The sequence below is a fragment of the Hypanus sabinus genome, chromosome 7, assembly GCF_030144855.1.
Source record: "Hypanus sabinus isolate sHypSab1 chromosome 7, sHypSab1.hap1, whole genome shotgun sequence".
Classification (NCBI taxonomy): domain Eukaryota; kingdom Metazoa; phylum Chordata; class Chondrichthyes; order Myliobatiformes; family Dasyatidae; genus Hypanus; species Hypanus sabinus.
In genome coordinates, this window is record NC_082712.1 from 129,537,629 (window position 1) to 129,551,526 (window position 13,898).

General features: G+C 38.2%; 1 protein-coding gene across 1 annotated transcript in view; it reads right to left on the reverse strand.

Moving 5' to 3' along the window:
- Positions 1–13,898, reverse strand: part of tsg101a (tumor susceptibility 101a) — a 39,400-nt gene that overhangs the window by 6,840 nt on the left and 18,662 nt on the right. Inside the window, exons 6-8 of the mRNA XM_059975590.1 lie at positions 8,325–8,451; positions 4,510–4,573; positions 698–801 (exon numbers count right to left, since the gene is read on the reverse strand). Coding sequence (XP_059831573.1) covers positions 698–801; positions 4,510–4,573; positions 8,325–8,451 — 295 coding nt within the window. The remainder of the gene's footprint in view (positions 1–697; positions 802–4,509; positions 4,574–8,324; positions 8,452–13,898) is intronic.

A 13,898-nucleotide genomic window follows, 5' to 3' on the forward strand; every position in this document is an offset into this window, starting at 1 on the left:
TAATTTGAGATTCTGATATAGCATTTTGTATCATACAAGAATGAGAGGTAAATTTTCCACTGCTGAGCAGATGCTAGTAGCTGTCTGCAAACATTAAGAGTCAGCAATATGTAGAAGATTCCTTTCTGTTGAACTTAATAGGTCTCTAATGCATGATCTATTAGAAGCTAGAGGTCAACTAGGATTCCTGATCCTGATATAGCACAGTGACATTAAGAAGCTGAGTTGAATAATCTTAGTTAAACACCAATCAGAATATTAAATAGGACTCTGTGCTCCTGGACTAAGAGAAGGTGGTGTGACAGATGGGTGGGGGGGGGGGGGGGAATGCAGGGGAGGAGGGAGCACTAAGGCTTCTTACTCTTGACTACTGTAATGATTTTTGCAAGCAGTGTGAATTTAGTGGTGAACAAGAACACTGTGTTCCCATAAACCAGCAAATGGTGAGTCAAAATTTATTCATAAGCTCACATATTGAGTACTGTATTGCCCATTTGCCAAGACACTGGAGTGATGCTAAATCGATGGAACAGAAGCCTGTGCCGTCTGAACTTCTCTGCCGTGCCCAGCAGACAAGAATAGAGCAAGTGCACCATCCAGAAAGAGTCACCTGATATAAAATATTATGTTCCAGCTTTTACAGGACAATATCTCCAAGTGCCCACAAGCAAAAAGAAAATTAAGTGCACATTCTCACCAACACCTGCAGCAGAAGATTGGCTGGAATACGGATGCTGCTGCGTAGTCCCTGTGGTCGGAGGATATGAACCTTGAGGAGGATAGGGAAATCCTGAAAATCCACTGGAAGCATGAAAGAAAGAAAACCAAGCATCAATGCATGATAAAGTACCGTACTTGTAGGAAAAGTCCAACACTGGCAGCAAACCGAGGCTGGCACCGGCTGCCAGAGGAGCATCGATACAAGGAAACAGCAAGGCATCTGGTCACATGATCAACATGGGCTTCTGAATCATAATCTTTTATCCATAATAAAATTACAAACATTGAGTAATTGGAAAAGACCTTTCAGAAAGAAATATGCTCAACAGTATGACTGACATTGCACCCCAATTAGTTTCTTCAAACGTAATGTTTAGTTGAAGCTTGTGGGATCTTTCTTAGCAAATGCTAGATCAGATATAAAATATGAATTGTAAGTTGCATCTATAGATTTACAACATTTTTTAATAGTAAATAGGAAGCAGACTTTTCTGACAAGGCTAGAAGTTACTAAAGTGACTAACGAAAGTGGTGGTAGACTTTATACTTGAAGTACTGCAGTCCTGCTGCAGGTACTCCTACAGGTTGTTACCAGCAGACTGATTCAGAGGGTTCAAAGTTCAAATTACTTTATTATCAAAGTACGTATACTATATACAACCTTGAGATATGTCTCCTTACAGACAGCCACAAAGAAAGCGAATAACCCATTAAAAAACAGGACCGTCAAACCCCCAATCTGCAGAAAAGAATAAATCATACAACAATAAAAAGAAAGCAAATTATATTCAGAACTGAAGTCCATGGAAATGAGTTCACAGCCACGAAGCCAGTCATCACTGCAGCTGGTCTAGGAGCCCGTTAGTTGCAGGTCACAGCCTCAGTTCAGCGCAGAGACGAGTAAACCTCGCAAGACCCAAACCCTGTTGCTTTGATTTAGTCCATACCCAACCTATCCCATCTGGCCCTGCACTTAAATCGGTCAACAGACAGCATCTTAAGAAATGCATCAGTGCAAACAGAGGTCATAAAGTGAAGTTAAGTCTTATTTCTTTCCTTTAACTTGTGGAGACAACACTGACATCTTGACTAAAACTTTCAGTGTGTGTCATAAGTGGTTAGTAAATAGATTTATTTCATGGTAAAAAATAAGAAACTATACACTTATCATCTATGCATACCACACATTATTCTTCAGACTTCTTTGGACCAAAGCAGCAGTGAGGCAGATGGGAGGATGCAAATTGATACAGAATTCAATGACAGTAGGTTCAGTGAAGAAGACACAGGCAGCAGTGTAGTAGGCAGTAAGTAAAGACTTCTGGATTAAATTATATTTATTTACATACATGAGGACTGACAGGTAAGGTGGATGAACCCAGAGGGTGGAAAGTTATGTGAGATTAACAGAAGAGGAGGACGGGCAGCTAAAAGTTCCAGGTATAGGTGATGGAGGAGTGAGTGAGTGAGTGAGTGAGTGAGTGAGTGAGTGAGTGAGTGAGTGAGTGAGTGAGTGAGTGAGTGAGTGAGTGAGTGAGTGAGTGTGTGTGTGTGTGTGTGTGTGTGTGTGTGTGTGTGCGTGTTTCATTTATGATTAAGGAGAATCTCACAGGAATAGTCCGAGCTGAAATTATTGAGGGGATTACTAGTGAGACTTTATGGCTGGAGCTGATGAGAAATAAGAGGCTGATCAACATGCTGGAAGTGTACTAACGGTCACTGGGAATTAGAGGAACAAACATCCAGGGAGATTTCAGAAAGTTGCAAGAATAATACGTTATAGTAGGGGATTGTAACTTTCCTAATATAGACTGGGACTGGCATAATGCTAAGGGCTTAGATGCGTGGCATTTATTAAGTGTGCTCAGGATGGAATTTATTAAGTGTTCTTGGGAAAGCTTCCTCAGGCAATGTACAGAAGGTCCTTTTGACAGTACTAAGCAGGAACTAGTAAAAGTTGATTGGAGTAGGTTGTTTGCGAGCAAATATTTCTCTGGCAAGTGATAGGTTTTTAAGTGAAATGTGAGTTCCAGGTATGCATATCCCAGTTATAGTGAAGCACAAAGCTGGCAGGAGTAGGGAACCCTGGATGATGAAGGATATTGAAACTCTGATCAGAAGAGTTCAGATTCAGGCAGCTGGGATCAAGTCAGTCTCTAGAGGAGTACTGAGGAAGCAGGAGTAATACTTAAGAAATAAACCAGAAGAGCAAAAAGGGACACAAGATAGCTTTGAAAAAGAAATTAAGAAGAATTTGAAATTATTTATCAGCAGTGCAGATGGTTATCAAGAATTACAAGCGGATCTTGATCAAGTAAGAAAGAAGCAGCAAATAAAATATAATTCAGCTAAGGATTAGTTTTGTATTTTGGGAAGACTTCAGTGAATGGGTCCTGGGGAGTGTTGTAGAAGAGGAACCTGTAAGTATAAGGTTCCCTGGAAGTGTCACAAGCAGACAGGGTGGTGAAGGCAGCTTTTGATTTGGAATTTATCAGTCAGGGGTTGGGACGGTTACATTGCAGCCGTACAAGATGCTGGTAAGACTGCATCTGCAATATTGTGTTCAATTTTGTCACACTATGAGAGTAAGGATGCTATTAAGCTGGAATTAGTGCAAAAAATTACGAAGAAAAAAACAAAGATGCTGCAAGGACTGAGTTAGAGGTTGAACAGGCTAGAACATTATTCATTGCAGGTGTATAATATAATGAGGGGCATAGATAGTGTTAACGCACTGTCTCTTCTATTCCCTCAGCGTTTGGGGAATCAAGAACTAGATTATACAAGTACAAGGTAAGAAGGGAGAGATGTAATAGGAACTTGAAGAGCAATCTTTTCACCCAAAACATGAAACAAGGGAGCTGCCAGAGGAAGTGGATGAGACAGGTACACTATTATTAGACAGATACATGGATAGGAAAGGTTTAGGAAGACATGGGCCAGACACAAGTAATTAGGACTAGCTGAGATGGGCATCTTAGTTGGCATGGACCATGGACATGTTTCCACAATGTATCGCTCTGACTCTATGAAAGCAATTTTCATACTTCAACTCATCAGTGCCACCCTTTCTCCCTGTGACACCACTTCCAGGGGGCAATGTACTTGTACTTAAGCAGTTCAAAGAGGTAACTTATCTTCTCGAGGGATAACAGGGACAGTGACAAATACCGCCCTTGAAGTGATGCCCGCATAACAAGATGCATTTTTAAGGGAAAGGCAATGTGGCCGTAAAACTTATACAGATTCAATGAAGAGGAATTCTTTAGATTAAAGAATCAGAATTACTACAGCAAAAAGTGTCTGAATGTTCCTATTCTGAAAGCTGATTGTTGTGAGTTGCCCTCACTTTCACCACAAACAACTCCACAAAGATAGCAGAGTATCAGGCACATGCAATCTTAACAGTAAGTGTGCGTCTGCTTTGGGGTTTCTGTCGATCTGTTCTAGGCTTTGTATTTGTTCTCTCTCTGTTTGGTTCTGGAATGCTAACTCCAGGCTCAGATTAACATATAGCAAGACAATTACTTCCAGTGATTCATTAATTACTTTATCAAATTAATGTGAGCCCAACCTCAGCTAGAGGATCGTCACACTGTTTTGGTCCTGTTCAAGTACCATGGAACTTTTACATCCATCTACATGGACAAAAGGGACTTTAATACCTAACATTAGCAAAGAATATCAGCCAAGTTACATGCCAAAGTAAAGCATTTAATTAAACACACAAATAATGTGCATATTATTTATAGCATTCAGTGTGAGTATTCTGGTAAATACAAACCATACCCAGTATTGCTATGGCCTGACGGGTATGGTGCCACTCCAGCTGTCATTCCAGGCATGTAGGAAGCTGAAATGAGAAAGCAAAACAACGCAAGGAAGATTAACAGTGTGTTAAAACAGCTCAGTTAATCATGTGCTTTTTTACAATATCATAAGTACTGCTAAAGTTACTAAGAGAAATTCTAGGGGTTATGTATTAGACAATCATGCAATATTCATTGTTGAAAATCTTTCTTTCCTTGTTGATATCATAGCTAATTCATCACATATAAATATTACCAATCTAAGCAGAATTATTTGGCACAATTTATTTTAATGCTGTGTGATACTCCTTTTGAAAATTTTGTCAGTTCCTGCAGGAGTCCATTCATAGACTCTCAGCACAAGACCAATGCAATGGGCTGGACCGTCTGACCAACACTGGAGAGTTGTTGCACTTACTCTCTACACATATGGCAGCTTCTACTCAGAAAGTGGGTGTATCAAAGTCCCTCAATGAGTGATGAACCATTGACTTTCAGACCACCAGCCAAGTTAGATCTCGACACTTTCACCAATGGAGTGGCTGCCTCCTGTTCCAGCACTTCTTCATTAACCAAGATGCTTCTCTTGACCTGATTGCTGTAACTTAGAAGGCCTCAGATAATCGATGCCTCACAAAAGGAATGAGACAGTTACATCTGATCACTACACTATATTCTGAAAACTGCTCATGGATTTAGAACGACCCCTGCAGGATCAAAAAGACACTGCATCAATGTAGTGTTTGGGTAGGTCTACTAACACTGGAAATCAGGGAGACAGCAATGGGGGGGGGGTGTTGGTGGGCAATTAGTTACAGAAAGGTGATGGGGGAATAACTACAGTAAAATCTGATAAAAGCATCATACTTGTGAATTAATGTTTCCATTTTAGACTGAGATTGATTGAGACTGCTTACTCATCTATTTAAAACACTCTCTATATATTCATCTAACTATATAAAACAAAGTTTCTGAGTTGTATTACTGATTATTATAATAAGAAATGTGTAATGAAAACCACTGGCTGAGATAATATGTTTTATAATCTTCCCCTATCCATTTATTTATTCAGTCATTACAACTGATAATTTATCCATTATAATATGGCTTAAAATTTCAATTAATGCAGTTAGACATAGTTGAACATAGATACATTTGTTGCAATCCTCAGACTGCAAATTATTTGGCAAAATTTGTTGAGCATTACATGTTCTCTCCCTTAGGATGGCAGTGAATATCGGTATCACTCTTGATGGATGGTCATAGAATTTTGTTAAATTATCCTAAACCTGATACTAAGAGTAACAAAAATTAACTGAAATAATTGTTTAATTTGATTTTTTCCTCTTTTCTTTATCTTGAGGTACCAGGGAGTAGCTCTCTGAAGTAGCTCAAAACACTGCATCTCAGCTTTGCAATCTTAATTTTACCAAATATTACGGGAGTTTGGCATTTAGGAATTACAGACTTAAACATGGGCACCAATCTTTATGTGATCAGACTGAAAAACAGCAGTTAGTTTCATCTAATTTATTTACTCTCATTTGAACAAAACGCTAATACTGTATCACCCAGTTAGTTTAGCAGTGTCGATGTGACAATGCCAACCAACCTGCTTAATTCAGTTGGGAGTTCAGCACTACTGAATAATAGCAAGTGGCACAAACTGTGGGCACACCTAGTCAGTTACTCCAAATCAAAACCTGTAGATACCAAAAATCTGAAAATACTGGAAACGCTCAGTCTGCCAGTCTGCATCTGTGTGATAGAGAGTTCACGTTCAAAGAGCATTGTTAAAAGAGCCATGGCATTTCTAGCTTCTCACCATGGCATTTCCAGCATTACTTCATTACGGACATTTCCACCAGCCTTTCCTTCCTTCTCCTGCAATCGTTACAATTTACTAACTTGTTTTTTTATTTTGTCTAGTTCTGACGAAGAATCTTTGACCCGAAACTTTAACTCTACATTTCTTTCACTTAGTTGATGAATAGTGAGGCAGATGTAAATCATGTGATTTGAAGGAATAAACACCACTTGGATAGCTAATCAGGAAGTTAGTACTGCTTTGTGCAAGTCATGTCTGATGCGAGTTTTTCCAGAGGTGACTGCGGTAAGGCAGTGAATGTTGTCTACATGGACTTTAATAAGGCCTTTGCCAAGGTCCCACATGGCAAGCTGATTCAGAAGGTTAGAACACATGAGATTCAGGGGGAGCTGGCAAGGGGGTGGGTGGGATTCAGAACAGGCTTGATGATAGGAAGCAGGGAATGAGGGTTGAAGGTCGTTCTCCAATTTGAGGCTTGTAACAAGTAGGGTGCCCCAGGACCTATGTTAATCATTATTTATGTAAATTACTTGCATATGGAAGTATTTGGCATGATTAGTAAGTTCTCTTACTAGTTGATAGTAAAGCAGGTTACAATAAATTGCAGAGATCTTAATCAGTTAGGGAGAAATCCTAAATTTCAACTTAGGATAAGCCCACCACTGCCTGCTATGGAAGCACAATGCCCTTGAATGGAAAAGCCTACAAAATGTATTGGATATGGCCCAGTCCATCATGGTTATGTCCTCCCCATCAATGATCACATCTACACAAAGTGCTATCACAGGAAAGCAGCATCCATCATCAGGGACTCCAACAGCACACCACCCAGGTCATGCTCTCTTCTCACTGCTACCATCAGGAAAAAAGTACAGGAGCCCTAGGACTCATACCACCACATTCAGGAAGTTATTACCCCTCAACCAGTAGGCTCTTGAGCCAAAGGTGCTAAATTCACTTGCCCCATCATTGAAATGTTCCCACAAACTACAGATTCACTTTCAAGGACTCATCTCATTTTGTCAATGTCCATTGTTTATTTAAGTATTATTTTTTTCTTTTGTATTTGGTCAGTTTGTTGTCTTCTGCACACTGGTTGTTTGCCTGTCCTGTTGGGTGCAGCCTTTCATTACATTAACTATTATGGTTCATACATTTACTGAGTATGCCTGCAAGAAAACAAATCTCAGGGTTGTATATGGTGACATATATGATGATAAATTTACTTTGAACTTTGAGTGAGGTGATTCATTTTGGACATTAAGCCAGGGAAAGACCTATACAGTGAATTATAGGGCACTGATGCGTGTTGTGAAGGAGGCACCTAGAAGTACAAGGGCATAGTTTGCTGAAAGCAACTGCGTAAGTAGGCAGGGTGGTGCAGACGACTTTTAGCATGCTGGCCTTCATCAGTCATGGCCAAAGTGAAGGAGTAGGATGTTATGACCAGTTATACAAGTCATTGGTAATGCCACACTTGGAGTATTATATACAGTTTTGGTCACTCTGTTATAGGAAAGACATTGCCATGCTGGAGAGGGTGCAGAAGAGGTTTATAAGGAAGCTGCCTGGACAGGAAGACCTGGTATGTAGGAAGGTTACAAAATGCCAAAATAATCTCAGTTGATTAATGTCAAGAAAAATGCCAAGTCACATTAGGGCTTCATTTGCAGATGCAGGTACCGAATGGTGAACCCTATATAGTGCCTTGGTACAAAGCCTAAGCTTAAGAAGTCAGCCCTTAATGACTATCCTTGTTAGAATATGGAGTATACATTTCTTGCATTGTCTTTCATGGTCCCATTTTCTTACAATGTGGGACGAGTTTCAAAAAAATATAAATTTATGCTTTAATGGTGAAAGAACTTTAGTGAGGGTAATCTCAGTTAACTTCCAAATATAAAAACCAAAGATACATATTTGTGGGTTTAAATGGATCAGATTTAACACTTGAAAAAGTTACTTACTGTTTGGTGGCCCTGCAGCTTGGTACGGAGGAAAAGTTGGAGGTGCAGCTGGCCTCGAAAAGACTGGAGGCTCCTCCCCAAACATGACAATCATCACCTGAATCAGCCCATATAGATCAGAATGTGGCTGGATGAGAAAAATACAGCATTAAAATCGCCACTGAAGTAACACCCTGATGCTCCCTATTCTTCATTCCACATGGAAATATGAACAGAATACCATTGAACCAATCTGCAAATGTGACAGATGCAATCTTCTTCCAAATTCTCCATTTGATTTCTTACCTGAAAGCAACTCTAAACAGTCTTTCAAATCTCATAAGTTAAAAACCTTTTTGAGCAGGCCCTCAGCATTCTCAAAGGAAATACCCAAACCCCAAACAACTGATTATTTTGAGTCTCTCGTCACAAAGATGTGCTTAATGGGCGTAAGAGGAATGAAGTCTTGATGAACCACATTTCCACAACGTTTCCCTGCACTTTTTGGTTTGTTTTATGTTTAGTGATTTCGGTTGCTGCAGAACACTTACCAGGCCTTCCAATTTAAAGACTGTCACTTCTTTTTACCCTTGTTACCAGGACACCATTCCTGTTCCAGTTCAAATGGAATGCAGCCCCTTCTGGCCCAGAACTGGTGACAGTGCCTCAAAAAAATATATAACATTCTTTCTAATGTATTAAAGAAAATTTGCACCCTTAACCCTTACTGGTGCTACTGTCATTTTGTAAACTGGCCCTGAAATGTGTGATTACCATTGAATCTATGTCCAAGGAGACTCAGATCCCATTTTGGGCATGAGACATGGCCCAATGACGTTGGTTTAAGAGGTAATTGATCTGACTCAAGAGGCAGAGGTGGACCTATTCCCCATGTCCCTCACTGAGTCAGCTCTGAGCTCAGTCATTTCACCAGGTATAGTTCCTCTAGCACAATCCTGGAGGTCTTAGTCAGTAATCTCAATGATCTAAATGCCCTCTTCCATTGGAGAATGGTAACCCAAGTTCAAAGCTACTAATTCTTTTAGGATTCTTGCAATTCTGGCTTTACTTGTATTCACAATGCAGTTAAACAGTGACTGGGTTAGATCTGTGTGGGGACTCACTTTAATGGCTGAACTGGTCCACTTTCTCATTCCCTGTCGACTAAAGCACTCAGATTTCCACAAAATGATCAGTATTGTCCTGGCAGCCCCTCTATGCTCATCACTAACAATAATGACATGGTCTACAGAAAGGAGGTGGAAGGCAAATAACCTCTTCCTCAATGCCAACAAGATGAAGATGATTAGCGACTTCAGGAGAGCTCGCACCACTCACGCCCCTCTTTCCATCTGCAGCACTACAGTGGAAACTGCGTGGGTTCCCAACATCTCCCACAACCTCTCATGTCCCAGAACACAATCAGAAAAGCTCACCTGAGGAGGCTGCAGACAGTTGGACTATGCACATCTATCGTTTTACTGATGCAGTGGAGAGCATCCCAACAAGCGGCATCACCGTATGGTACGGAAACTGCACTGCGGCAGACTGAGAAACTCTACAACAGGTAGTCAAAACAGCCCGACATCACTAGCACCAGCCTACATGCCATCAAGGACATATACTGTATGCAGAAAGGTGTCAGGAAGGGGCCATTAACATCAGGAAGGATCCCACCCATGCTGCTCATGAACTATTTGTCTCACTCCCATCAGGGAGGAGGCCACGTAGCATCCATGCCAGATTCAAATTCAGTTACTTAACCCAAACAACATGGCTGATTAACACCTCAACCCACTAACCCACTCCTCTATACCCCTAACCACCACTACGTTATCATTTTCTATCAGGCACCTTATGTACAGACACTCCTGTGCCTAGCGTCACTTTACGGACATACAATTAATCTACAAGCCTACCTTATGTATTTATATTTACAGCAGAATCCAGATATTAGGCTGCCAGTTAATCGGGATAGCTACTAATTTGGGACAACTCCTAAAGAACAAAAACTGATTCGAGAAAATAGTCAGGATTCTCTTTGTTTTGTTGGGACACTAAACTGCTTAATTTTGGCAAGGGTCAGGGATGTCTCTGATGGCGTGCACAGAATTCTGAAGTGGGAGGGAGATCAGCCAGATGTCGTGGTACACATTGGTACCAATGACATGGGTAGAAAGTCAGGAGGTCCTGAAGAGTGAGTACAGAGAGCTTGGTAGGAAGTTGAAAAACAGGACCTCAAGGGTAGTAATCTCCGGATTGCTGCCTGTGCCACGTGCCAGTACACGTGGCTGAGAAACTGGTGTAGGGGGCAGGGTTTCAGATTTTTAGATCTTTCTTTCTTTTTCAATCTTTTTATTATTATTATTAATATCAACAAAATAAAATTGATACATAGATAATGGGATTACAAACATACACATTTCAACTGAACATGAAAGAATACATAAGCAATGGTTACAGTATAAATGAGTATTCCCAAATCATGGACGATACAATTTACAAATAAACAAGGAAAACCTAGGTATATCATAATATATATATTAAAAAAACAGAAAAAAAAGAAAAAAAATTATGCAAAAAAACTAATCTAATAATCTAATAACTAATAAGGAAAAAAACAAAAAAAGAAAAAATGGAAAAAAAAGGGCTGTTTATAATATCTCACAAAAATACAAAATCATCAGTGTCATCAACTCCGATTCTCTCAACATATATAAAATCAAAACTGGAAAAACAAATAGGCTTGGAACAGGGTCATATTACATCATATGAAAATATTGAATAAATGGTCTCCATATCTTTTCAAATTTAATAGAAGTATCAAATACAACACTTCTAATTTTTTCTAAATTTAGACACAACATAGTTTCAGAAAACCAATGAAATACAGTAGGAGGATTAATTTCTTTCCAATTCAACAAAATAGATCTTCTAGCCATTAATGTAAGAAATCCAATCATTCGACAAGCGGAAGAGGATAAATGGAGTGAGTCCATCATTGGTAATCCAAAAATTGCAGTAATAGGATGAGGTTGTAAATCAATGTTCAATACCGCAGAAATAATATCAAAAATGTCTTTCCAATATTTTTTCAAAAGCGGACACGACCAGAACATATGAGTTAAAGACGCTATCTCAGAATGACATCTGTCACAAATAGGATTTATGTAGGAATAAAAATGAGCCAATTTATCCTTGGACATATGAGCCCTATGCACAACCTTAAACTGTATTAATGAATGTTTAGCATATATAGATGATGTATTAACTAATTGAAGAATTTTATCCCAATTCTCAATAGGGATAGTAAGGTTAAGTTCTCTTTCCCAATCATTTTTAATCTTATAGAAGGGCTCTGAACGTATCTTCATAATTATATTGTAAAGTTTTGATATTAGCCCTTTCTGAGAAGGATTTAGTTCAAACCAATTCTCCAAAATACCTGAAGACACAAAATTTGGAAAAGTAGGAAGTACAGTATTTTAAAAATTCCTAATCTGTTAATATCTAAAAAAAAATGAAATCTAGGCAAATTATATTTATTAGATAATTGTTCAAAAGACATAAAACAATTATCCAAAAATAAATCCGAAAATCGTAGCAATCCTTTAGTCTTCCAAGCTGAATAAGCTTGGTCTATAATAGAAGGATAAAAAAAGCAATTGGATACAATAGGAATATTTAAAACAAACTGAGTCAACCCAAAAAATTTCCGAAATTGAAACCATATACGTTTAACTATCGGGTTGTCAATTCATTTCGGCAATTTAGAAAGAGCAAAGGGAAGAGAAGTCCCTAAAATAGAACCCAGTGCAAATCCTTGTACAGATTTAATTTCCAGGTTCACCCAATGAGGGCTAAAAGATATATCCCAATCCTTTAACCAACATATCAAATATCGGATATTAAATGCCCAATAATAAAATCTAAAATTAGGCAATGCCAATCCACCTTCCTTCCTTGCCTTCTGTAAATATTTTTTTCCTAATCTAGGATTTTTATTCTGCCATATATATGAGGAAATTTTTGAATCAACATTAGCAAAAAAGGATTTTGGAATAAAAATTGGTACCGCTTGAAATATATATAAAAACTTGGGTAAAATAACCATCTTAATAGCATTAATCCGACCTATCAGAGATAAAGATACTGGAGACCACTTAGTAAACAAACATTTAATCTGATCGATTAAGGGTAAAAAATTAACCTTAAATAAGTCCTTATAGTTTTTTGTGATTTTAATCCCCAAGTAAATAAAAGAGTCATTAACTAATTTAAAAGGTAAATTTCCATAAATTGGAACTTGTCTATTTAAAGGAAACAATTCACTCTTATTAAGATTTAATTTATACCCGGAAAAATCACTAAATTGAGCCAACAATGATATAACTGCAGGAATGGATTTTTCAGGATCAGAAATAAATAATAATAAATCATCTGCATATAATGATAGCTTATGTATATCTGTCCCACGATTAATGCCAAAAATGTTCTGTGATTCTCTGATAGCAATTGCCAAAGGTTCTAAAGCAATATCAAATAATAATGGACTAAGAGGACAGCCTTGTCTAGTACCCCGAAATAAACGAAAAAAGGGAGATCTTTGATTGTTAGTAAGCACCTAGGCAACCAGTGTATGATATATCAGTTTAATCCAGGAAATGAATGTCGGACTAAAATTAAACTTCTCAAGCACATTAAATAAGTATGACCATTCAACTCTATCAAATGCTTTCTTTGCATCTAATGAAATGACACATTCTGAAGTGCTATGTGAAGGAGTATAAACAATATTCAATAATCTCCTAACATTGAAAAAAGAATAGCCATTTTTAATAAAACCAGTTTGATCTTCTGAAATAATTTGGGGTAAAACCTTCTCCAGCCTAGATGCCAGTAACTTGGAAAAGATCTTGGAATCTACATTCAATAAAGATATTGGTCTATAGGATGCACAGTCAGTAGGGTCTTTATCTTTCTTCAATATTAAAGAAATGGAAGCTCTATAAAAAGATTGTGGCAGATTGCCCAATCTAATTGCTTCTTCAAAAACCCTGCATAACCAAGGAGAAAGAGTAGTGGAAAAACATTAAAAAAAATTCTACTGTATACCCATCTGGACCTGGTGCTTTCCCAGAATTCATAGAGGAAAAACCCCTTTAATTTCTGCATCTGTAATAGGAGTTTCTAATATTGAAAGATCATCTGATGATAATTTTGGAAAATTCAATTTCCCAAGAAAATCACACATGGTATTATGATCATGAGGGAATTCGGAATGATACAGGGAGGTATAAAAATCTTGAAATGATTTGTTTATCACATCATGGTTAACTGTCAGATCCCCATTCTGCTGACGGATCTTAGTAATTTGACATTTAACCAAAGCATTCTTCAATTGACTAGCTAACAGTTTACCTGATTTATCACTATGTATATTAAAATCAGACCTGGTTTTCAATAATTGATTTTCAATCGAAGATGTAAGTAATAAACTATGTTCCGTCTGAAGTTCAACCCTTTGTTTGTAAAGCTCCTTACTAGGAGTAATCGAATATTTCTTGTCAATCTTTTTAATTTTATCAACCAATA